Below are 24,927 nucleotides of genomic sequence, written 5' to 3' on the forward strand. Positions count from 1 at the left end.
TCAGACTCTCACTCTCAGTCTGTTTCCTTATCAAGTGAGTAGACCCAGAAACATGAATTCTCAGCACTCTTACTAAAATGTAAGAGTGCATTTGTGCACAAAATGAGTTCAAATTAAATGTGAAAATTAAATCATAAAATTGTTTATTAAAAAATAAATGAAAAAATAACCAAAGCAACTCAAGCCTTTATATAGACTTTATGTGGACACCATATAGTGACATTCTAGAAACATTCAAATGACTGTGCCTTGGTGTACAAGCAAGGTACATGGAGTAAATTCTAGTGTGGAGGCACTTAACTGGCCTGCACAAAGATCTGAACCCCACTAAACATTTTGGGTTGAATTGCAATGCCAAAAGCAATGTCTAATTGGTGAATATTCTGCTCTTATGTCTAAATGCAAGAACATCACAACAGCTTGTTCTAGCTTAAAATGGAATGCCTTTCAGAAAAGTGGGAGCTATTATAGCAGCAATTGGAAAAGCAACTCCCTGTTAATGTCCATTTGACGTTGAATGTTCAACTAGCATTTAAGGCTGTGATATTTGAGTGCATGTTCACATACACAAGTCAAGTCAAGTCACCTTTATTTATATAGCGCTTTTAACAATACAGATTGTGTCAAAGCAACTGTACAGCATTAACTGGGAATAATGAAAAATAATGAGAATAGTAAACACTCATTTTTCAGTTAAAGGCAGTTCGTTATTGAATTCAGCAGTTCATTTCCAGGCTGCAGCAAAGTCACATTGTGCAGAGGACTCAACTGGATCCTGTGGTATTGTCCCGGTGGCCGTCTGAGAAAAGGTCTTTACTGGGAATTGTCTCTGGGCCTCATCTAGTTTTCCTGGTCTCCGCTGACATTCAGGGCCGTAGAGGTCCTCTCTAGGTGCTGATCCACCATCTGGTCTGGATACGTACTGGATCCGGGTGACTGCAGTGACCATCTGATCTGGATACAGACTGGATCTGGTGGCTACGGTGTCCTCGGAATAAGAGAGAAATAGACTAATTTTAGCGTAGATGCCATTCTTCTAACGATGTAGCAAGTACATTGGGTGTTATGGGAAGTGCTCCCGGTTCTGGTTGACCTAATTAATGCAGCCTAAAAATCCTTTAACTGATTTGAATATTAGAAATGTGTTAGTGTGTTACGTGTAAGGTTACAGAACAATGTTAGATAGGTTATTCCAGATTTTGGGCACTAAACACGTAAAGGATCAGCCGCCCGCAGTTGATTTTGATATTCTAGGTATTATCAAATTGCCTGAGTTTTGAGGATGCAGCTGACATGGAGGACTATAATGTTATAAGAGCTTGTTCAAATACTGAGGTGCTAAACCATTCAGGGCTTTATAAGTAATAAGCAAAATGTTAAAATCTGTTCAATGTTTAATAGGTAGCCAGTGCAGTGTTGACAGAACCAGGCTAATATGGCTTCCTGGTTCTAGTAAGAACTCTAGCTGCTGCATTTTGGACCGTTTTGCAGAACAACCACCCAATAAAGCATTACATTAAATAAGGGCTGCTTCTCATCAGTAAAGCCACTCCTGTGACTAGTATTTAAAGGGTTAGTTCAGCCAAAAATCAAAATTATGTCATTAATGACTCACCCTCATGTCGTTCCAAACCCGTGAGACCTACGTTCATCTTCGGAGCACAGTATAAGATATTTTAGATTTAGTCCGAGAGCTTTCTGTCCCTCCATTGAGAATGTATGTACGGTATACTGTCCACGTCCAGAAAGGTAATAAAAACATCTTCAAAGTAGTCCATGTGACATCAGAGGGTCCATTAGAATATTTTGAAGCATCGAAAATACATTTTGGTCCAAAAATATCAAAAACTATGACTTAATTCAGCATTGACTTCTCTCCCGGGTCTGTTATGAGCGCGTTCACAACACTGCAGTTTAGTGATATCCGGTTCGCGAACGAATCACTCGATGTAACCGGATCTTCTTGAACCAGTTCACCAAATCGAACTGAATCGTTTGAAACGGTTCGCGTCAACAATTAAGCATTAATCCACAAATGACTTAAGCTGTTAACTTTTTTTAACATGGCTGACACTCCCTCTGAGTTCAAATAAACCAATATCCCGGAGTAATACATTTACTCAAACAGTACACTGACTGAACTGCTGTGAAGAGAGAATTGAAGATGAACACCGAGCCGAGCCAGATAATGAACGAAACATTGACTCGTTCTCGGATCACCGGTAGTGATGGGAAGTTCTGTTCTTTTCCGCGAACCGTTTTTTTCGGACAGTTTGATTCAATAAACCGGTTGCCGAAAACGGTTCACCAGTTCTTTTGCGCTCGACGTAATGACTTCATTGGCGATGATTGCCCTTGATTCAAGCCTTCGGTTTACCCGCACTCATAACATTAGCACAGAATCAGTTCAGAATCAATCACCAAAAGAACCAGTTCGGTTCAGACGAGCTGTGTGTCAGTCTGAATCACGCATGCGCAGTATCATCAGTTCCTCGGTTCTCGAACTGGACGCGTCCGACAGAAACGGTTCTTGACTTGAGAACGAGTCAATGTTTCGTTTGTTATCTGGCTCGGCTCGGTGTTCATCTTCACTTCTCTCTTCACAGCAGTTCAGTCAGTGTACTGTTTGAGTAAATGAATTACTCCAGGATATTGGTTTATTTGAACTCAGAGGGAGTGTCAGCCATGTTAAAAAAGTTAACAGTCATTTGTGGATTAATGCTTGCTAACCATTCCAAACGATTCAAACGATACATCTCGATTTCGTGAACTGGTTCAAAAAGATCCGGTTACATCGAGTGATTCGTTCGCGAACCCGGATATCACTAAACTGCAGTGTTGTGAACGCACTCATAACAGACCCGGGAGAGAAGTCAATGCTGAATAAAGTCGTAGTCTTTTGATATTTTTTGGACCAAAATGTATTTTTCGATGCTTCAAAAAATTCTAACGGACCCTCTGATGTCCCATGGACTACTTTGAAGATGTTTTTATTACCTTTCTGGACGTGGACAGTATACCGTACATACATTCTCAATGGGGGACAGAAAGCTCTCGGACTAAATCTAAAATATCTTATACTGTGTTCCGAAGATGAATGGAGGTCTTACGGGTTTGGAACGACATGAGGGTGAGTCATTAATGACATAATTTTCATTTTTGGGTGAACTATCCCTTTAATCTCCAGCACGTGCGTTCAGTTCAGTGTATGTGAGCGGAGTGGAGTGGGAAAAATTTCCCCTCGCCAATGAATCGCCAGTGATTTTGAACGCTATTTTGTGTAGCTTGTCAGTGAACTACGGGAGCGGATTGATTATTAAATGCTCAGGAACGCGGAGGGGAAATTGTTGCCACTCCACTCACATACTCTGATCTGAATGCACTTCTGAATACCTACTTATCACAGGAGCGGCTTTACTGATGAGATGCGCATGAAAACTCGCATTCGAAGCCCTAACAATAATCTAACCTTGAGGTCATGAACGCATGGATTAACATTTCTGCATTTCACATTGAGAGCATAGGTCGTCATTTAGATATATTTTTGAGATGGAAAAATGCAGTTTTACAAATGCTAGAAATGTGGCTATCTAAGGAAAGATTGCTATCAAATAGCACACCTAGGTTCCTAACTGATAAAGATGAATTGACAGAGCAGCCATCAAGTCTTAGAAAGTGTTCTAGGTTTATAACATGCAAAATGTTTAAGTCCTATAATTAACACCTCTATTTTTTCAGAATTTTGCAGTAAGAAATTACTCATCATCCAGATTTTTATATCGACTATGCATTCTGTTAGTTTTTCAAATTGGTATGTTTTGCCGGGCCACAAAGAAATATAGAGCTGAGTATCATCAGCATAACAGTGAAAGCTAACACCATGTTTCCTGATGATATCTCCCAATATAAATAAATGAATGAACAAATTAAAGAATAAATATTTCATTAATAAATAATGTCATTGAATTTCAACATTTTATTTTGAGGAGATATTTAATTTTGTACAGTAAAGAATATGTCTGTTTGGTTACCTTTTGATGTCCAATGTTAAATCTGGATCCTGAAGTAAAACCAGTTAAGAACCACTTGAGAACCACATCTATTTTTTATTAATCTGTTCTACATTTTATCTACATTTTATTCATTTTATCTACAGTTGCTGTCTATAATCTATATTCTCTTCAAAATAATGAAATCATTGTGTAATCTACCAGGGAGAATCAGACAACTGAGCTCAGCTCTGTTTGGTGTCAGCATGAATAACTCTGTAAATAATTGCAGTTTAAACCTGAAATTAACAAATTAATAGTCGTATGAATGTGTCTGCTGTTTTTTGGGGGGGCGGGGGTTCTGTAATTCCTCTGCTTCCATATCTGTTCACATCATTATTATGACAAAATTGACCAGAGCTAGGCCTTGGACCATAGAGCACTAACCGCTTCATAAGCTGTGAGTTAGTGTGATTACAAGCTAAAAGGTTCAGTTTAAGGTTTTTCTTTCTTTCTTTCTTTCTTTCTTTCTTTCTTTCTTTCTTTCATTTGGTTCAAACTTTTTATTTTTGCCATTATATAAGAAATTCACTTTGTGCATCTAAATATTCAATGTTTTATGAGACTATTCATGAAAGTGGTGCATTCACCAATATTTTTATTCTGAAAGAAATGAAAATCAACCAAAAGGTAAGTGTGCGACTGTTTTATCTTTTATCATAATGTACTGACAAGTTAGGAGAGCCCAGAGAGTTGTATATTTGAGTGTGTATTATGTGTGTAAACCTTCTCTACTCTCTTTTGAGGTGCAGGTATGGTGGTGGACTGGGAGCAGGAGACTGGTCTCTTGATGACGTCAGGTGACGTTAGAGTCATACGGATCTGGGACACAGAAAGAGAAATGAAAGTCCAGGTACTAGCTGAGTTGCACATGTACGCACACACACACACACACACACCTTCATTTTAAAAGCATCAGTTCAGGATGAGCTTTGAAGCTCCATCATTTATGTGCACCACTGTCTTGCTTCATAGTTAGATAAAAAAGTTATTTCCATATTAGTCTCCCTCTGGCCTCTTTTTTTCCCCCTCTCTGCCTAAAATTTCAACTTTTCAAAGTTCCTACATGAATGTTTCCATTGATACTGCAGATCCTTGTATCAGTGTTTTTGGTGGTCAGTCATTAAGTTCAATTTAGCAGTTTGTCTAAAGCAGAAACTCTTAAGGCTGACATTTCACTGTGCAGTCAAACTTGCTTTCATGAGACGCCATACTGGACAAATGTGAAGTGAACCACGCTAGAAATTATTAAGAACTGATCCTGCAGTTCCAGTCTTATAGAATGTGCCTCTCTCACATTTTCGATGCAGTTGCAGATGTGATCCAATTATAATATATATATTTTTTTTTTTTAGTGAAGTGACATGACATACAGCCAAATATGGTGATCCATACTCAGAATTCGTGCTCTTCATTTAACCCATCCAAATTGCACACACAGCAGTGAACACACACACAGTGAAGACACACCCGGAGCAGTGGGCAGCCATTTATGCTGCGGCACCCGGGGAGCAGTTGGGGGTTCGGTGCCTTGCTCAAGGGCACCTCAGTCGTGCTATTGCTGGCCAGAGACTCGAACCCACAACCTTAGGGTTAGGAGTCAAACTCTCTAACCATTAAGCCATGACTTTCCTTTTTTTTTTTTTTTTTTTTGAAAAAAAAAACCACAACATGTAATCTGATATGTACTAAAAAAATCTATCTTTGGAAATACAGTTTATTGAACCTTTACACTGTGTCTAAATTAGAGCAACCATTGTTCAAGCAAAGCGACCATTCTAAATCTAGATGTAAATTAGTTTTTTCAGAGGCCTACACTGAGCAAAAATATGCAGTTTGTTAGCTGATATTCATATGCAGTTTCTGATATTTATATGGCCAAAAAGTAAAATTAATTTCTGTTAGCTTGTTATGTAAATCAATGAAATCTTACATAAAATGCATATAAATATCAGTCACTCTTTATCTCCCAATAATGTCTTAGTGTGATATTTAAATGCTTTGATATTTAAATAATATTTAACTGCACTCCTCCAATAACTCATTCATCTTTTATGTCTGTGTTGCAGGACATCCCTACAGGAGCAGACAGCTGTGTGACCAGCCTATCATGTGATCCTCAGCGGTCACTGGTAGCTGCAGGTCTTGGAGACGGATCGGTTCGGGTGTATGACCGCAGAATGGGACCTAACGAATGGTGCGTCAGCATTCACGGATCTCTGTCTATAATCATAAACTTATCAAACAGCACATACCTCACCTGAGTTATATTACTGAACCAACTCTCAGAGACCTTCACTAACAATCATATAAGATGAATCATAAAGGAATGAGCTGTTATTGACCTTTGGGAAAAATCAAAACAGTCAGTCAACCCTCAGAGACCCTTAAAAAGAGTCATATTACTGAATCATAAATGTATTCGTCTCTGATGTTCCACCACAGTTGTTATGATTTCATAAATCAGACATCTTGAAATCTAAAATAATTTCTAACTGGCTATATCAGAAAATGATTCAGCATGAATCTTGTAGCTATATGCAGTGTCGCTCCTGTCCAGCACCCCTGAGCTTGTTTTGTCTTGCATTTGGTCTTGGTTGGATAAAAGTATCTGTGATAGTAACTCACATATCTGTGTCCACTCACCTACAAATTCCATGGGAAAACGTTGTAATTAAGTCATAAAAAGTCCTGTGAATATTTAAATAATTCTAATTTAATATCTCCCTCTGGCGTTTCCAAATGCTCAAGAATTCCCTTCTGCTAGTCACATGCACAAGCTCTCTTCCGTGCCTTATTATTTCTTTGCTTTCATGTACCTTTAAACATTCCACCTCTGTGTCCCACAGCTCATGCTGACATTTCCTGCGTCACACTGTTGTTGAGTTCCTTTTCATTAATTTGCTTGCAGCCTGGCTACCATTACACTTAAAGGGTATGAACTGCTTAATTTAAATCAAAGTGAAGTTGCATCATAAACTTTGACATGCTAAAGTTTTGTCACAGAGGAATATATCTGTATGAGAACACCCTTGCCTCCAGTAGCATTGCTGGAGTGCTCATGGTCATGCTTCAGTCTAGTTTAAAGGGGTCATATGATGTTGCTAAAAATAACATTATTTTGTGTATTATGTGTAATTAAATGTGTTTATGCGGTGTGTGGTTCAAAAAACACATTATTTTCCACATACTGTGCATTATTATTTCTCCTCTATGCCCCACCTTTCTGAAACGCGTCATTTTTTACAAAGCTCATCGGTCTGAAATGCGAGGTGTGCTCTGATTGGCCAGCTATCCAGTGCTTTGTGATTGACCAAATGATTCAAGCGTGTGACGGAAATGTTACTCCCCTTGTCATACTGTGATGCGTGTCCCGGTCAGAACACCATCGAGACAAGACAAAAACAATAAAACCCATTAAAAGCGAGCCATTTGTTGCATCCAGTGGGGACATAGTCACGGATTAATGACTTAAACTGTGTTTTTACACTTCTAAATCTGTTGAAGTTAACCTCACTTCGGAACATTCATTCATGAATTTGCGCTGTGCAACGTCTTCACACACGGACAAGTGTGACATCATATACCTCTGTAAATAAATACAATTTAAATTCATGTCTCGCACACTTCAGTGCACTTTGAATGGAACATATACATTTGCTTTGAACTGGAATCATGGAGGAATTGTGAACCGCTACTCTACACTGCTCAAAACTCGTTTAAATCATCAGTGGCAAATCCTTTACATATGTAAACATACTTACAGACTGTGAGTCAGAAGAGCCGGCACTGTAGTCTTCTCTCTCAGGATCAGGAAACAGTCCTCCATATAATGTGCTGCACACTAAATATTTGGGTTGAACTGTTCTGGAACAGTTGTAAATACAACTTAACCACTGATTTCTAGTTGTGTCCTCTTTTGGAAGGGCAAAAAAAGTATTATCGCTTTCACAATGAAATGACGCTGGCAGCAACAGCAAGAATCAAAGTTACGCTTTCTTCCTTTGCATGAACATTTGGGCGGTGTTATGCAAGTCTTCCCACATCATGACATAGACGTGGGGGCATGTTAGAGCGAGCCATTTTTATAAAAGTTAAAGTTGACTCTTAACTTTTATAAAGAATATCTCTTTGGGTTTGAGACTTTAGTCTTTGCAACTTTACAGAACTTTAGTATGCACCAAGAGCTTGTAACACTCCAAAGAGAAAGGAATTCTTGAAATCACTTTATATGGCCCCTTTAAATGTTGTTTCTTCTGGATACTTTTAAAAAGGATCTGTTATAGATATTTTTCCCTTTCCCAGATTCACAATTTTATAATTAAATCCTTCATACAAGTATTATTATATTTTAAAATTATGATAATCTATACACAAACAATTTCAATATTTATTGTGTGAAAATGATTTATACTAGGCCCTATTATTAATTTTTATTTTATTTTATTTCTTTTTATTTATTTTTTTTATAAAAAAAAAAAAAAATCAATTGTTGTATAATTTCCACCACAATTTTGCGACTAGGTAAGTCAGTAAAGAGCATGCTTAAAACTGGAGACATGATGTGTGAAGAAAACGAAGAGAAATCAAAGTAAATATCAGCTATTAACAATACATTTATTATGCATTATTTCCAATCATGCTGAAATTTTATGATTTTAGGATAAATTAAATGCTAGTTGTGAAATTAGTTTTAGCAAGACAAGGTCTGCCATTTTATTCAAAAAAGACAATATGAAATTTGAGATGTGATGTAAATTACACTACGGTGGGAATTAATTGCCAAAATTCCACCAAATTCTCCTCTGATTCTTGCACTTACTCTGTTGGACATGGTTAGTAGAAGTTAAATATAGAGTGTGAAAAGTATCTTCTGAAGGAATTTATTTACACTACCATTCAGTATATCAGGGTTGGTTAAGATGTTTTAATGTTTTTGAAAAGTCTATTCAACAAGGTTGCATTTATTTGATCAAAAATATAGTAAAAATTGACATATTGAGGCAGGAGGCAGGGGGGGTGGATAATAGAATAATAAAAATAGAAAAAATAACTCAACAGGAACCAAAACTGTGTGGTTATCAAAATTATTCTTCTACTTCTTCTTCTTCAAAAAAAAAGCTCTTATTAACCCAGACTTTTGAATGGTCTTTTGAAAGTCCACAGTGCCAAAAATGCCAGTAGTGGAACTACAGAGATCATTGTTAGTCTGTGTTCTGGTGCAGTGCATTCCTGCAGCTCCCTCTAGTGGTAAATTTTGTGGACTGTAATTGCTTATACCAGTCAACTCTCTTTCTACAGTCGTGTGATGACGTATAGAGAACACGGTGCTTGGGTGGTGAAGGCACATCTGCAGAAGGAGCCTGAAGGACACATTATCAGTGTCAGGTATCTGCTTTTCTCTTTGCTTCATAATTTCTATCACTTAATTTAAAGAATTTACCTCACGGTCTTCTTGTATTTAGCTCACAAGTTGTTACTCCTCTATTGTAGTGTAAATGGAGATGTGCGGTTCTTTGACCCACGAACACCAGAATCAATTAACATCTTGCAGACAGTGAAAGGACTGACGGCTCTGGACATCCATCCACAAGCAAACCTGTTCGCTTGGTGAGAGATGCACCTTCATATTTTATACAATCAGTTCCATTATGCAAAGTATTATAGTATATTATAGAAAAGTAGTTTAGGGCAAACTTTTCCTTTGCATCCATGACCCTTTTTACACCTGGCATTAAGGTTAATCATGGGTCATTTACAAATTGCCAGTTTTAAATCAAGGCATAAATGGGGCCCAGATCTTTTGAGATCTGATCACTCAAGCCGTTTTTGGAGGAATGCATGTGTAAATGCTGTTCTGTCCACATACTTCACTGAATTTTTCACTGATGTCAGCAGGAAGTGACACATGACGACATATAGATTCACATTTTTCAAATTTGGTTAAAATAGGTACTTGACTAACAATAATTCTGCTAAAAACATCACATTTTAGGTCATTTTAAAAGTCTATTTATTTGAGGAAACAACAACAATACTTCTACTGCATTTATTGATCTTAGTTAATGTTAATTTCAACATTTACTAATGCATTATTAAAATCAAAAGTTGCATTTGTCAGCATTAATTAATGCACTGTGAACTAACATGAACAAACATTAATAACTGTTTTTTCATTAATTAACATTAACAAAGATTCATAAAAACTGTAACAAATGTATTGCTCATTGTTAGTTCATGTTAGTTAATACATTAACTAATGTTTACAAACGACACCTTACCTTATTGTAAAGTGTTACTCAAAAAACATTTTACAAACCTTATTGTTGATTTAAAGTGTATTATAATTCAGCGTTACTGCAAAGAGGCTTTCCAACTAACAAAGATTTTTACATAGATATTTACATAGTCTAATAATAATAAGTTATTGCTCTCCCACATGCCCCACATTGTCCCCACAGAATCTTGTCTGCTCACCTGTGAAAGAGCAATAACCAGGTGGTCACCCTAGTCCTGAAATGCCTGTAACTCATGCCTCTTTTTAAACTATTTTTTTTCTCTCGTTCTCTCACTTTCTTTCTCCAGTGGCTCTATGAATCAGTTTATAGCTGTGTATAACTCCAATGGGGATGTCATCAGCAACATTAAGTACTATGATGGTTTCATGGGGCAGAGAATTGGAGCCATCAGCTGCCTGGCCTTCCACCCTTACTGGGTAAGACAGTTTTCTCAATAAAGACAGTCTTTATTACTAAGAGCTGCAGTGTTGGAAAAGCTAATTTGAAACTGTAAGTTGTCAAGCTACAAGTTACGCATAAATTAAAGTAGTTAAACAACAGTCAAGCTGTTAACAAAAGTACCTGTCCACATGGAAGCTACTTGAAGGGAAAATATTTTTAAATATATCAAATGATATAACTTATTATGGGAGCAGTATGACACTAAAACAAAAATTTGCATAACAGCATAAAAAATTAATTTACACTAATTAAACAAATTAAACATATTTGAATTCATAACTTGGTAACAGTGATGAATAGCAGCATGGAAGTAAATATTACACCAATACTAAAGTATAATATCTAATAGAATAAAATCTGTGAATTGTTTTTCAACAGTTTGAATTGCATGACCCACCCAAACTAACCAGTTTCACTAGAATGAATTGGACTTCCAGAGACTACTTATAAAAAGTACACTTTAGGAGATCTGTTTACATCCTGAGGTCATCCTCATTGCAACAATAAAACATGCATGCTACATGTTTTTTTTTAAGTAAAGCTAGTACCACTGATACTGAGGAGCTGTAAGACAAGCCTTTGTCTGTATAGAAACTTTTGTCTATGACACTTAATTTAAGTGTAGATTCTTCTCATTCAAGATTTAAAAATACATAATATTTAATTAAAAATAAGCTGTTGTATTGGACATACAGGTATATTTCTTTAATCATGGTGACAGCCATGTTGAGATCACATGACCAGCCAAATACATTTTTTGCAACATTTTGAACAATGAACACATCATTTAAAATAATTATGAAGTCAGTGTCTTTCCAAAACCTTGCAATCACCTATTTTACATGATAAAACAGTGAACAGTAAATGATAATATCTCCCTAAATTTATTTGGTTATACAAAAATGAAAGGTTCTAAAGTTTTTTTTTCCCCAGTTGGCATCTTGAAATTTTGATTCCAAAAACTTATGGCTTAAGGAATGGTGGAAGACCAGCCTTTAACTACTACTACTTAAACTCAGTAATGCCTCCATTTATTATATCTATACAATGGAACCAATGCAAACCATTTTTGCTTTTACATACATCCACATTAATAGATGTCAATATAAAGTAAGGCCACTGTAGAATTGGCTAACAAAACAAAAAAGTACTTAGTACATCTTTTATAACATTTGTATTAGAAAATAAAAACTATACTATAAACACAGTCTTCTTTCTTTCTTTTACTTCCTCAGCCTCATCTTGCTGTGGGCAGTAATGACTACTACATGTCCATCTACTCAGCAGAGAAGAGACTCAGATAACATCATGATCTCTCACCTTTGACCCCTGCTGCCCCCCTGGATGTAAATGACTTCCTGTAAATATGCAACAACCACAATGAATGTCTAAAGAAGGCTGCTGAACCCACACATGATGACTATATTATAACCATTATTATTATTATTATTCTCAACATAATTATCATTATGGATTTACTGATTGTAGACTTGGCTATGCCGGAGGAGTATGTACTATTTCAATTGCATATAAAGATCTAAAAACAAGTCTTTATTGTTTGGCCAGTCTTGGCCATGGTTTTTGACTCTTGGAACTGACAACCTCCTGAAGAGTCAGAGAGATCGACCTGAAGACAAGAGACAAATGAAATGACGAACTTCCCTAAGCTTGGTGTTAAATCCTGACTATGAAGGCCCATTGCTCAGTGGGTTCTCTCTCAAACCCTGTGCCTCATCATATCTCTGCTGAAGTACAGTTGGATGTGCTTTTCTGAAAAATTCTGTCAATTTTGCTGTAGATCCGTAGTTTTTAAGTGTGCAGGCATGCATTTCTTGCGTGAAGAAATAGGCAACAGATGGGGTGTTCTTACTCGCCAAACGCAACCTCCCTTACATATCCATTCTTAATATGTTCACACACATGCACTATGCCAAACCATATCTGCATCAAAACACAACACTTTATTGGACTGCACATACAAAAATGTAGTTTTACACCTCAACATCACATACTGACTCTAACCTCAAAGCACTGGACATGGATAACAGGGCCTGCCGCTCATTTGCATCCACACTAAGAACTGTGGAGCCTGGGAGAAACACAAGGGTCTCCCAAAGTTAAGCTCAAATAATCAGGATAAAGATTTGTATAGATTTCAAGACAGAAATGTAAAGATAAGTGAGAGTGAGTTTGCCATCTATTTTTGCCTGGGCTGTACAATAACCTCAAGTTTTTAAAGATGTTTTTGTTTTTTGTTTTTCCACTTCTTGTTTTGCATTCATGAGTCATATGTAATGGTTTTTTTTTCTCTCTCTCACTGCACACATAGCTCACTATCTGAAAATTGTGCCAGAGCCTCAGTTTTAGTTAGTTAGAAATTTCTGTTCTCCATGCTGCAAATGCAACATAACCTACTTTTGCAGCACAAAACCTTTTGTTCTCTTGAGCCAGTGGTCACCATCGTCATCATCTTTCCCCACTCCTGCTCAAAGAATCATCTGTAATATGGTACACAAATTCATTTTATCTTAAACTCAGAGATGGTCTCCATTAATATTTTTCCTCAAATTAAAAAAAAAAAAAAAAGAGTGCAGTTGACAGAGCAGACAAAGGACTATTTCATATTTTAGCCTCTCATGACGTTGGACCTGATCTGTTTCCACTTTCACTTTTCCTGTCACTCTAATAATGTATAGTCTCCTGGTTACCTATACAGTGACACAGCATTATGTGGAATCAGATACAACTATCATGTCTCTTTCATCGCAGCACTTGTATACAGTCTCACTATGTATTGTGCTGTTGTTAACTTTGATAAATTAATTGTAATTCTATGTTTAAGTAATTAGAGCTTGTGGTTCACAGAGATTTCATCTTTGTCCCACAACTGTGCACAGTTCTGATCTGTTTACACAAGAATGAAAATGAAAGTGTTAACTAAAAGCTGAAAGGGATAGTTCACTGAAATGTAAACATTTTATCATTTACACACCCGCATGTCATTCCAATCCTGCATGACCTTTCTTTTGTGGAACACAAACAAGATATTTATCAAAAGCTTTTCTTTCCATTCAGTGAAAGTGGATGGGGACCAGGCAATTCAAAGACAGTAATTGCCAAGTCATACAGGTTTAGCAGAACATGAGGTTAAGTAAATGAGTCTGTTTTCATTTTTGGGTGAACTACCTCTGTACAGCAGCAAAATAAGGTGGAGCTTTATATATATATATATATATATATAATATAAATCATTTGATGTGGATCAAAAAAGTTCATCAAAGTTGTCCTAAGACGAGAACGCATTTTGGTTTTAGGACAACTTTGATGAAAGGTTTTCAAATGTTGACTAGTGTATGTATACATACATATATCAGTAGTTTTGAAGTGAGATTTGTAAGGAATTTTAAGTTGCTGAAAGATTGACTGGCCAATAAATAAAACTATAAGACAAGAGACAAATGAAATGACGAACTTCCCTAAGCTTGGTGTTAAATCCTGACTATGAAGGCCCATTGCTCAGTGGGTTCTCTCTCAAACCCTGTGCCTCATCATATCTCTGCTGAAGTACAGTTGGATGTGCTTTTCTGAAAAATTCTGTCAATTTTGCTGTAGATCCGTAGTTTTTAAGTGTGCAGGCATGCATTTCTTGCGTGAAGAAATAGGCAACAGATGGGGTGTTCTTACTCGCCAAACGCAACCTCCCTTACATATCCATTCTTAATATGTTCACACACATGCACTATGCCAAACCATATCTGCATCAAAACACAACACTTTATTGGACTGCACATACAAAAATGTAGTTTTACACCTCAACATCACATACTGACTCTAACCTCAAAGCACTGGACATGGATAACAGGGCCTGCCGCTCATTTGCATCCACACTAAGAACTGTGGAGCCTGGGAGAAACACAAGGGTCTCCCAAAGTTAAGCTCAAATAATCAGGATAAAGATTTGTATAGATTTCAAGACAGAAATGTAAAGATAAGTGAGAGTGAGTTTGCCATCTATTTTTGCCAGGCAATTCAAAGACAGTAATTGCCAAGTCATACAGGTTTAGCAGAACATGAGGTTAAGTAAATGAGTCTGTTTTCATTTTTGGGTGAACTACCTCTGTACAGCAGCAAAATAAGGTGGAGCTTTATATATATATATATATATATATATATAATATAAATCATTTGATGTGGATCAAAAAAGTTCATCAAAGTTGTCCTAAGACGAGAACGCATTTTGGTTTTAGGACAACTTTGATGAAAGGTTTTCAAATGTTGACTAGTGTATGTATACATACATATATCAGTAGTTTTGAAGTGAGATTTGTAAGGAATTTTAAGTTGCTGAAAGATTGACTGGCCAATAAATAAAACTATAAGGGTTGAGAATCAGGGTGCAATGTATTTTTGTACAAGCTCTGATCAGATTGTTTGCTTGTTTATTAGTTATTCTGCAAGCAAATGGGAACTTTTATTGTGAGGTGACTGATGGAAACAGGCCTGGATCAAATGTTGAGAGATATGTACCCAGCTCAGTTACCTCTGAGGCAATCATGTCACAAATTACACATCTTTAGGGGAATTTAATTCATGGCAAAAAAAAAATAAAAAATCTAATAGTTCAATGGAAGAAAAAATTAGTTAGAATAAGTGTTTAAGCTCACCTCCAGGATCAGTTGAATTGACCCTAGTCCTGGGTCTGCTGTTCTGTCTAATGAGACGAAGATAAAACAACATTGTGTTTAGTTTTTCATCAACGTTAGTACCCTGATTTTCTGATATGTCTCTGATAATGTCACAGAAATGACGACTGGCAGATATGTTTAATTCTTACTTTCCAAAAATCAAATTCTTGAAATGTGCTTGCATTTATGTTGTTACTTTTGTAAACTGGTTTATGTAATATCTGTATTTTATTTTTAACTATATACGTTTTAATTTTTTCCCCTTTTAATCTCTTAATTTCCTCTCCTTTTTTCTTTGTTTGTATTTTTGACTTGCATTTCTTGGTATGGCTGCCATTCTCTTGCTGTTGTCGCATTAATTACTGAAGGAAAGAGAAAGCACATTTGTCCTTTACCTTTCCTTTAGGACCCACAGTCTCTTGTTGGATTCTCTGCCCCCTTTGGACATTTGTTTTCATTAAAAAAAAAAAGAGAATTTGGTTTAGCACTCATCAGTGGATTTGTTAATGAACTGTGCCAGTATGTCCCAGATAAATTTTCATCAGATTGGAAATCACTGCTCTGCTAATCCTGCTGTGGGTTTTAACATTTTAAATAAAAAGAGAAATTAGTTCAATGAATTGAAACAATCAAGTGTTTTTCTGTGGCTGTAGACTGCTTTTTCATGATTTAAAAGATGAGAAGCAAGCATTCAAATAAACCAGATATGTAAATGTACAATTTGCTGTATTTGTCACTTTTATTTGTCTGTCTGTTTCTGTCATAATTTTATTGAGAATTTTATTACGTGTGTGTGTGTGTGTGTGTGTGTGTGTATGTAAGTACTATTATAATTTTGCAATTATAATTTTGCAAAACATTTGTTTTCTAGAACAATAGCAATTTTTTGTGATTAATTTATATATATATATATATATATATATATATATATATATATATATATATATATATATATATATATATATATATATATATATATATAAATATAAACATATCTTAAATATGCTGCTTTGTGTTCATTATGCATGTCCATGTGAGAAACTGGCTTCTGCTTGTTCTGATGATTACAGGAAGACAGACATTTATGTTCTTTTTGCTCAGCAGCGGTTTTCGTCTTGAAACGCTGCCATGCAGACCATTTTTGCCCAGTCTCTTTCTTATGTTGGAGTCATGAACACTGACCTTAACTGGGGCAAGTGAGGCCTGCAGTTCTTTGAATGTTGTTGTGGGGTATTTTGTGACCTCTTGGATGAGTCGTCGCTGTGCTCTTGGGGTAATTTTGGTCGGCCGGCCCCTCCTGGTAAGGTTCTCCACTGTTCCATGTTTTTGCCATTTGTGAATAATGGCTCTCACTGTAGTTCGCTGGAGTCTCTGAGCTTTAAAAATGGCTTTATAACCTTTTCCAGACTGATAGATCTCAATTACTTTCTTTCTCATTTGTTTCTGAATTTCTTTGGATCTTGGCATGATGTCTAGCTTTTGGGGATCTTTTGGTCTACTTCAGTTTGTCAGGCAGGTTCTATTTAAGAGATTTCTTGATTGCGAACAGATGTGGCAGTAATCAGGCCTGGGTGTGGCTAGAGAAATTGAACTCAGGTGTGATAAACCACAGTTTTAACAGGGGTGCAAACACTTCTTCACACATGGCCATGTAGATTTGGATTTTGTTTTCCCTTAATAATAAATAATTGATTAATATTTAAACTTGTTTGATGATCTGAAACATTAAAGTGTGACAAACATGCAAAAAAAATAAGACATCAGGAAGGGGGCCAACAATTTTTCACACCACTGTATTTATTAGAAAAAAGTTTTTCATCAGTTTTTCATCACTGAGTTTGAACTTACTACTTTACTTGCTTGCTAACTTATGGAATATTAACTTTTATAAATTTTTCACACCACAGGATCATTAAAATGGCCTAGAAAAATAAGTAATAATTAAGTATGTGTAAGTTAAATTTGCTGATTTGTGAACTACCCAAATATTTTATATTGTCTCTTTGTTAATGTAAACACTGAAACTGCAACTGCATTGAAACTTACATATGTATTACATATTATGGCGAAATTATGTTTAAAAAAATAGTTACTGTGCAAAACACTGTTTTGGTAAGATATGTTTTACTAAAAATTCATATGATTGGTTGGTTTATTGGCTTCTGGTGTGATTGGGTGTGGACAGACGTTTCTAAAATAACTCTCATTACCAGAGATGGAAACTTCTAAATATGTTTAAATATTTTCCTATTGGGTGCCAAAAGCGGGGCAGATAATAAGACTCTCATAAGAATATCAAATGCAATGCTAAACCACAAACGGGCTAAGATCAGTAGACTCATGAGATAGTCCACGGCTTCAGTAATTAATTGAAGCAAATCTGAGTATATTTTACACACCACAGTTTAATTGGATCAGTCTTCTCCTGCAGTGTAAGCTGAAACCAGTAACAGTTTGAGCGGAATTGGTTTCTGTGATGCAGAATCTCATTCCTTGAAACTCCCACCACATTATCTATGTGGTAAAATTGCTTTATTTCTCCACAGATTCTTTCATAAAAAGCTTGCAACTCATTATCAATCTGAGAAATTAAGTTGAAAGAGGTACAAATGTGTGACTGTTATGTCAAGCAGAAGTCAGCCACAGGCTGGGGTCTCACCCCAACTGTCAATAAAAATTCTACAGATATAATCAGCCATTAAATACTGACCAGACAAGTTCTATGGACCATATCTACTCTATACCAGATGCCAGAGTGGCCCACTCTGGGAAATACAGATGTGATCTTGTCATTGAGAAGCAAAAGAAGGAGAGCAGTGTCAAAGACCTGACAGTGAAAGGTAGAGTAACACATCATTTCAGTGTGTAGAAGAATTGCTCTCAGAATTCTAATATATGCTGATGTTTCTGCAGGTCTTCAGACACCAGTCCTTACAGTTGATAAACTGAAACTGAGATAGGGAGATAATGTTATTGCTGTCTGTACAGTGGAAAGAGAAATAGGTTTATTGACATTTTTCTTTAGTAATGGTCCTGAGGAACTCTACAGGGAGTCCACACACAATCACCAAGTTGAGCAGAAGCTGGCTCTTACTACAGGAACTGTGAATATGCTTTGCTACTATTCTGTTAATCTGGGTAGCACAATAGACCGTTCTAAAGACAGCAGTATGATCAGTCTTGACATTCAAGGTAGGTCAATATATATATTATTTTTCACACTGTACAATGTATTTGTTCATCCAGGAACTGTAAGCATGTCCGTATTTATTTATTTTTTTCCATTTCAGAGCTGGAGATCAAACCCAATATTAAAGTCAACCCAACAACATATGCCATTGAAGGAGATCTCATAACATTCAGCTGCAGTGTTAATATGACACAGACAGATTACAGAATGTCTGCTAAGGCTAATGACTCTGGGGAATACGAGTGCATCTGAAGACTTGGTAGTGTTTATAAATCCTCCGCTATGAACATCACTGTAAAAGGTGAGAGATATTGAATGCTTATCAGTGTTTCCTAATGTATTCTTTGTGAAATTTCACCCTTAAAATAGGATTAACAAACTTTTTGATTGATGTTTTTAGTACCCTTGTTTTTTTTTAGAAGCATACAGTGACCTTGGGCTGTAAGTATGCAGAGAGGACAAAAATAGCATCATAAAAGAGCTATAGAAATTGGTCAATGTGACTTTTATGTTATATTACGAGTCTTTATATGTTAAACCTTTTGTTTGTTTGTTTTGTGCGAATCCTTTGCTGCAGTCACCTTTTTTTGCTTTCACAATAAAAGGAAGTGAGCATTAGCATCTGGTCTACCTAAACACTTATAAACATAGTATGCTTTGAGAACAGTTTGTATATTTTTGCCCTAGAGCTTTTATCCATGCCAGTCCTGAGCATTAACCCAGCTGGGGTTTTTTGAGGGAGAACACTTCACCATCAGCTGTCAAATCAACAGCTTTGCCTCAGAGAAGATTCAAAGGGATGATATAAAGTACTCAATATTCAGGGACAAAACACTGTGGACTGCAGCCAAAGCATCCAATGGGAAATATATGTGTATTGCTGAAGCCAAAGGGATTATCAAATAGAGCAGGAGGGTGCTGCTTGAACCAAAAGGTAGACAGTGACTTCTCATCAATTTTGTCTAGGAAAACAAAAATTTTATCAATATAAAAGACGTAAAAAACAAAAAACAATTAGTTAATGAACCATTGTTTCTCTGAAGTTCTCGTTTCAAAGCCTGAGATCACTGTTGATGGTCCTATTATATTGAATAAGTCATTTTGGATTCGATGCCATTCTGAGAATGGAAGTCTGCCAATTATTTACTTACTAAAGAGAAACAGCATTACACTGAACAGGACTGAGGTATCTTACCTTCATAAGGAGGTTCATTTCTTAGCCATGATATCAACTCCTTCAGACATCAGTAGTTACATGTGCGAAGCAGAGAATAATGGCCAAGTCTCAATCAAGAATAGTGAAAGGCTACACACTACTGTAATAGGTGAGGTCATCATATAGATATCTGAAGTCTAAAAAGTCAGTAGTGTACAAATGACAAGGTCCAGACAGAATCTGTGAATTTTTTTTTTTTGTATTTCCGAGTTGATTTGCTTACAGTTTGACTCCAAAATCATTATTAAATCATTATTAGCCAATAATTAAAGAAAGAACTTTATAAATTCCAATTCTGCAGAAATCTACAAAACTTTTTGTTGAGTTCTACGTGTGCATATTCAAATGTAAATGAATGTAGCATTGTGTTCCCTTTCAGTCAGTCACTCTCGACGTCACGTCGGATTGACCAACGAATTGGGATATCGCTTCGATAGACCAATCTACTTCGAGTGTAAACTAAATGAGCCAATGCACATAGGCATGCAATTATTGCATCCAGCTGCAGCTGATCACAACATTTTCATAAAAAACAATCATCTGCACCACACAACAGCCTTTAACTATCTACCAGATCAACAACATTGTTCTGCTCCATCCAAGTGTCTTCAGTGAGCTACGAGTTCAACGCGCTCTTGGAAGCTTTTGGTGTTGGTTGTATGGCACTTCAGCGGTGGTCGTTACTGTGTCAAGTGGGTTGCGCACTTCAGGTAGCACTACCCCCTGTTGTGCTGCAAGCGGCCATTCCCCTGTGTGCCTCAGCACATAAAAGAGCATTTCCCTAAAAGAGCAATAAACGGGTGCGTCTTTGTAAAGACGATGGATCGTCTTTTTAAAGATGCCATTTCACCTGTGCGTTTCTGGATGAGAGTTGCTCCGGGACGGTGGCAATACCCGAATCAGATCCAGAGATGACAGCTATGCTTTCCCAGGCTGCCAAGAAGGTACGGCTCAAGTGGAAAAATCCACAGCGTCCCAAGCCTTCAAGGCAGCGAGGGGGTATACAGGGGTCCCCCCAGTGGAGCAGTCAGTTGCGATGCAGTTGTGTCCTAATACCGCCTCCGCCCGGCAGGGCAAACCGTCCCTCACCTCCCAGGTCTGTAGGTACTTGAAGGTCACTGCAAGTTCTATGGGTCGTGTGATGTCCACACTTGTGGTCCAGGAGCGCCATCTCTGGCTGTGTCTGGTTAATATGAGGGACGCCGACAAAGATCGGTTCCTTAATGCCCCTGTGTCCCAGACCGGCCTCTTCGGCGGCGCGGTCGAGAAACTGGCCCAGCAGTGCTGCCTCCACCCGTCCACGGCCGCAGTGCCCCAGCCTGCTCGTCGCCAAGGGTGGCCCCCTGCATCCGTCCCCGCTCCTGCACCGCATCCGCAGCAGCCTTCAGCAAGTGGCACCGTGGAGCTGGGCGTAGGCAGGCCGCCCCACCCTTCCTGCATTGGGTCCCTGCGTTCCACCTCACTGCCCCACTGCGAGTACGGCGGTTGTTCCGTTGATCCTGCTTGCATGGTTTCTGGGTGCCTGGCTAGTGCTACCCAGCCCGTCTCGCTGGCTTTTGCGGACCATCAGCCTCGGCTATGCGATTCAGTTCGCCCGGCATCCCCCCAAGTTCAGCAGCATCTGCTTCACTACAGTGAAGGCAGCCGATGCTCCTGTCTTGCATGTGGAGATTGCAGTCCTACTGGCAAAGGATCTCACCCTGGCTTATCAGGCACAGGATGTGCCCTGCCAGTTCAGGTTGTGAGCTCACTCAACTAGGAGGGTTGCATCCTCCTTGGCGCTGGCTCGTGGCACCTTGCTGACAGATATTTGTAGAGCTGCGGGCTGGGAGACCCCCTACACATTCGCTAGATTCTATAGCCTTCGTGTGGAGCCGGCATCCTCCTGTGTTCTCACCTCAGATGGGTAGTGGGACTGAGAGGCCCTGGTTAGTGTCGGCTTGCTAAAACCTCTCCAGTGAGTCCATATCGTAGACCCTGTTGAGCTCCTCCGTCCCCTTGGCAGCCAGACGTGGCGGAGCTTTCGGCACCAGGCCTTCACTCCCTGAATCCTTGAGAACCGGTAGAAGGCTGGGTTCCATATGAGAGACCTAAGTGGATCCCATATGTGTAAAGTCCACGGTATATCTTCAGAGCCCGTGTTTCCCCTGGAAGACTTCTGCCATTTCCAAGAGGGTTACAATCCCCTCCAATTTTCCATATGCACCTAAACGGATGTTCATATGTGTATTTGCTCCCGAGACCTCCTTCAGGAAGGATGGAGCTTCCGCAGCGTCCCTGTTCCAAGTGGAAAGGGTACGTTTTAGTGTTAACCAATCTCTCTGAGTGGGTAGTGCTTCGACAATGGTGAATGGAACTCCTTGTTGTGAGCCCCGGCCTACACCAAAAAGGGGTGCAGGTGGCTCGAACAGGGCACTGGAAAGGGACAGCATCCATGGCGCTTTGGTAGGAATACCAATTCGTCGGTCATCTATCATGACGTCGAAAGTAACCGTCTGAAAGGGAACATCTCGGTTATGTATGGTAACCATCATCACCACCTCGGCTCCTCAGCGAAAACCTGCTGTCTTTTTATGCTCACGCAGTGATTAGCTGCAGCTGGATGCAATAATTGCATGCCAATGTGCATTGGCTTGTTTAGTTTAAACTCGAAGTAGATTGGTCTATCGAAGCGATATCCCAATTCGGCGGTCATCCGACGTGACATCTCCATTCCCTCCTTCAGGGAACGAGGGTTACCATACGTAACAGAGAAGTTATTTATATGTAATATAGTATACATGTAATAAATGTAATCTGTTTTAACATGATTTTAGAAGAAAAGGTTTAATCCAGTGGATTGTGGATACTGTAATGTCATTTATTTTATGTGATTTAAATGTTGTCGTTCTTAACTTGTTTGACTCAGAGCCCTCCTGATTAAGGTTAGACTATTTTTATATATGTTTATAACAGTTTAATAGTTAGTCCTGGACCCCTGGTTGAGAACCACTGATTTAATGTTATGTCATTTAGTAGAAGCATCTGTTTACGTCTTTGAGTTCATTGTTCTCGTCTTTAGTTCCAGTAGGGAAGCCCTTACTGACAGTAGTTCCAGTTCTAGGAAACATTGAAGAGGGCAGTGATGTTACCCTGATATGTGGCATTACAAAAGGCTCTCCACCTATCAGTTTTCGTTTTTATGGAGGCAGTGGCACAGCAATCTACAACACCACAGTTCAAAATAAATCATCCCTATATAACCTAAATGCAGTAGAGAGACCACACAGTGGAAATTACTACTGCGAGGCAAATAACCAGGCAGATGTTTTGATAAAGAGTGACAAAGTCACAGTTGAAGGTGAGCTTAATCTTTCTTCAACATCATATCCATAGTCAATTTTATGAAATGACATTTAAACTTAATACATAAATCAATATATATATATATATATATATATATATATATATATATATATATATATATATATATATATATATATATATATATATAATTATTGCATATGCAGTTTTTCAGAGATTGCATTTGTTCACTCTTACGATGCAGAAAAACCTTTATTTGAAACATTTTGCAGAGAGTGCAAAGTTAAATCTCACCCATCTTCAGTCTCATCAGGAATTTACTGTAATCTTTAGTGTGTGCATACAGAACAACATGCTCTATATGCCTTTTCTCTTACCTGTAAAGTGACACTGCAATTATGGTGTCTAACCACCTTTAAGAACATGAAGGTTATTTTCTGAAGCCATGCAACAGGCTTATGTGGGGAAGTTGAGGAACACACTGACATTTAAACCATTATTCAATGAAAATATTGCTTAACAACAGCGGTCACCTTTTAGTTTCATTATATGTTACCCAGAATTTAATCTGAATTCTTTAAGAAAAAAAAAAGACATTTACTCACATTCTGATATGTCTGTCTCTCCATATGTGTCCACTCTGTAGTGAGCCTGGCAATGTGGAAAAAGGGTTTGATTTTTGATTGCTATGTTCTGCATGCTGTTAGTGGCCCTTCTGGTCCTTTTCATCATGATGCACTACAAGGCCAAGCAAGGTAGAGAGACCTACAGCCCCCCTGCATCACAAGATGCACACCTTTCTGACCAGTGAAGCAAATTCCCTTTTCAACTTTTCTCTCTGTCACAGGTAAAAGAGAGATGGCTGCCAAACTATCAGTGTGAGTTGACTGGCTTATGTCTAAGTTGGTCTTGAGTTGAAGGCATTATAGGGTCAAGATGAGTTGGTTTTGTGTCATTACTTAGTCACTAAACTCAGCGAGCTTCAGACCACTCAAGGTACAACCAACATTGTAAAATACACCAAGAGATCACATTCACACACAAAACGTTCCTATGACAATATGTGATGAAAACACTCTCTTTTTCTAATTCATGCTGTTTATACAAGAGCTTCTGAGCATGTTAACCACATAAGTGACCTACTCTTACTTCTTATTACCTTATAACCATCCTGACCATCCTGCTGCCTGACCTTTAAAATAAGAGAACACCTGTGTCTCGGCGTGTTTCAAAAGATAAGAAAGTATATAGTTGAACTATGTTTTAATGTTTGACTTAGATTACATTAAAAATTATTAAATACTCCAGGTCCAGCATAATTTGTTTGTATAATTTTTGTTATCTACTGTGGAGACATGCAACTTTATTACTTTCTTTCAACTATTGCTTTCAAATTACTTAAAATATAAATCAAAGCATGCTTCTTGTTTATTAACAAAATACAATTCAATTAACAACTTCAATTCATGAGTAATGTTTTACATGTGTGATCCAGGAGCACATCACTGCACCTGACCAGAGAGCTCTAAATGTGATCTTAGTTTTCTTCAGTATCCTTATGCCATGTATGGAGGATGTAATGGCGGACTGAATGTGTAAACTCTGTCTACACAAAGGGAAGCACCAGTCAGACTTTACAGATGGGAACAAATATCAGGGCTGTGGTTTCATCTTGAACAAAGGGCCGGATTTTACAAAGAGCAGTCATACACACAGTGACATCATGAACCCTGTGAAAGGCCAT

The 24,927-nt window shown here is 37.8% G+C and overlaps 1 protein-coding gene and 2 pseudogenes across 7 annotated transcripts in view; all 3 read left to right on the plus strand.

Annotated features, from left to right (window-relative positions):
• LOC109080016 (regulatory-associated protein of mTOR) overlaps positions 1–13,964 on the plus strand; it is a 229,024-nt gene extending 215,060 nt beyond the window's left edge. For all 7 annotated transcript variants that reach the window (XM_042758119.1, XM_042758118.1, XM_042758121.1 and 4 more), the window contains 6 exons: positions 4,796–4,902; positions 6,119–6,246; positions 9,351–9,437; positions 9,543–9,659; positions 10,635–10,764; positions 12,025–13,964. In XM_042758119.1, coding sequence (XP_042614053.1) covers positions 4,796–4,902; positions 6,119–6,246; positions 9,351–9,437; positions 9,543–9,659; positions 10,635–10,764; positions 12,025–12,093 — 638 coding nt within the window. In that variant the 3' untranslated portion in view covers positions 12,094–13,964. The remainder of the gene's footprint in view (positions 1–4,795; positions 4,903–6,118; positions 6,247–9,350; positions 9,438–9,542; positions 9,660–10,634; positions 10,765–12,024) is intronic.
• Positions 13,965–17,421: 3,457 nt separating this feature from the next.
• LOC109060617 lies at positions 17,422–18,830 on the plus strand (annotated as a pseudogene).
• A 20-nt stretch (positions 18,831–18,850) lies between these two features.
• LOC109075364 lies at positions 18,851–24,369 on the plus strand (annotated as a pseudogene).
• The last annotated feature ends 558 nt before the right edge of the window (positions 24,370–24,927 follow it).

This window comes from Cyprinus carpio, chromosome A6 (genome assembly GCF_018340385.1).
Source record: "Cyprinus carpio isolate SPL01 chromosome A6, ASM1834038v1, whole genome shotgun sequence".
Lineage (NCBI taxonomy): Eukaryota > Metazoa > Chordata > Actinopteri > Cypriniformes > Cyprinidae > Cyprinus > Cyprinus carpio.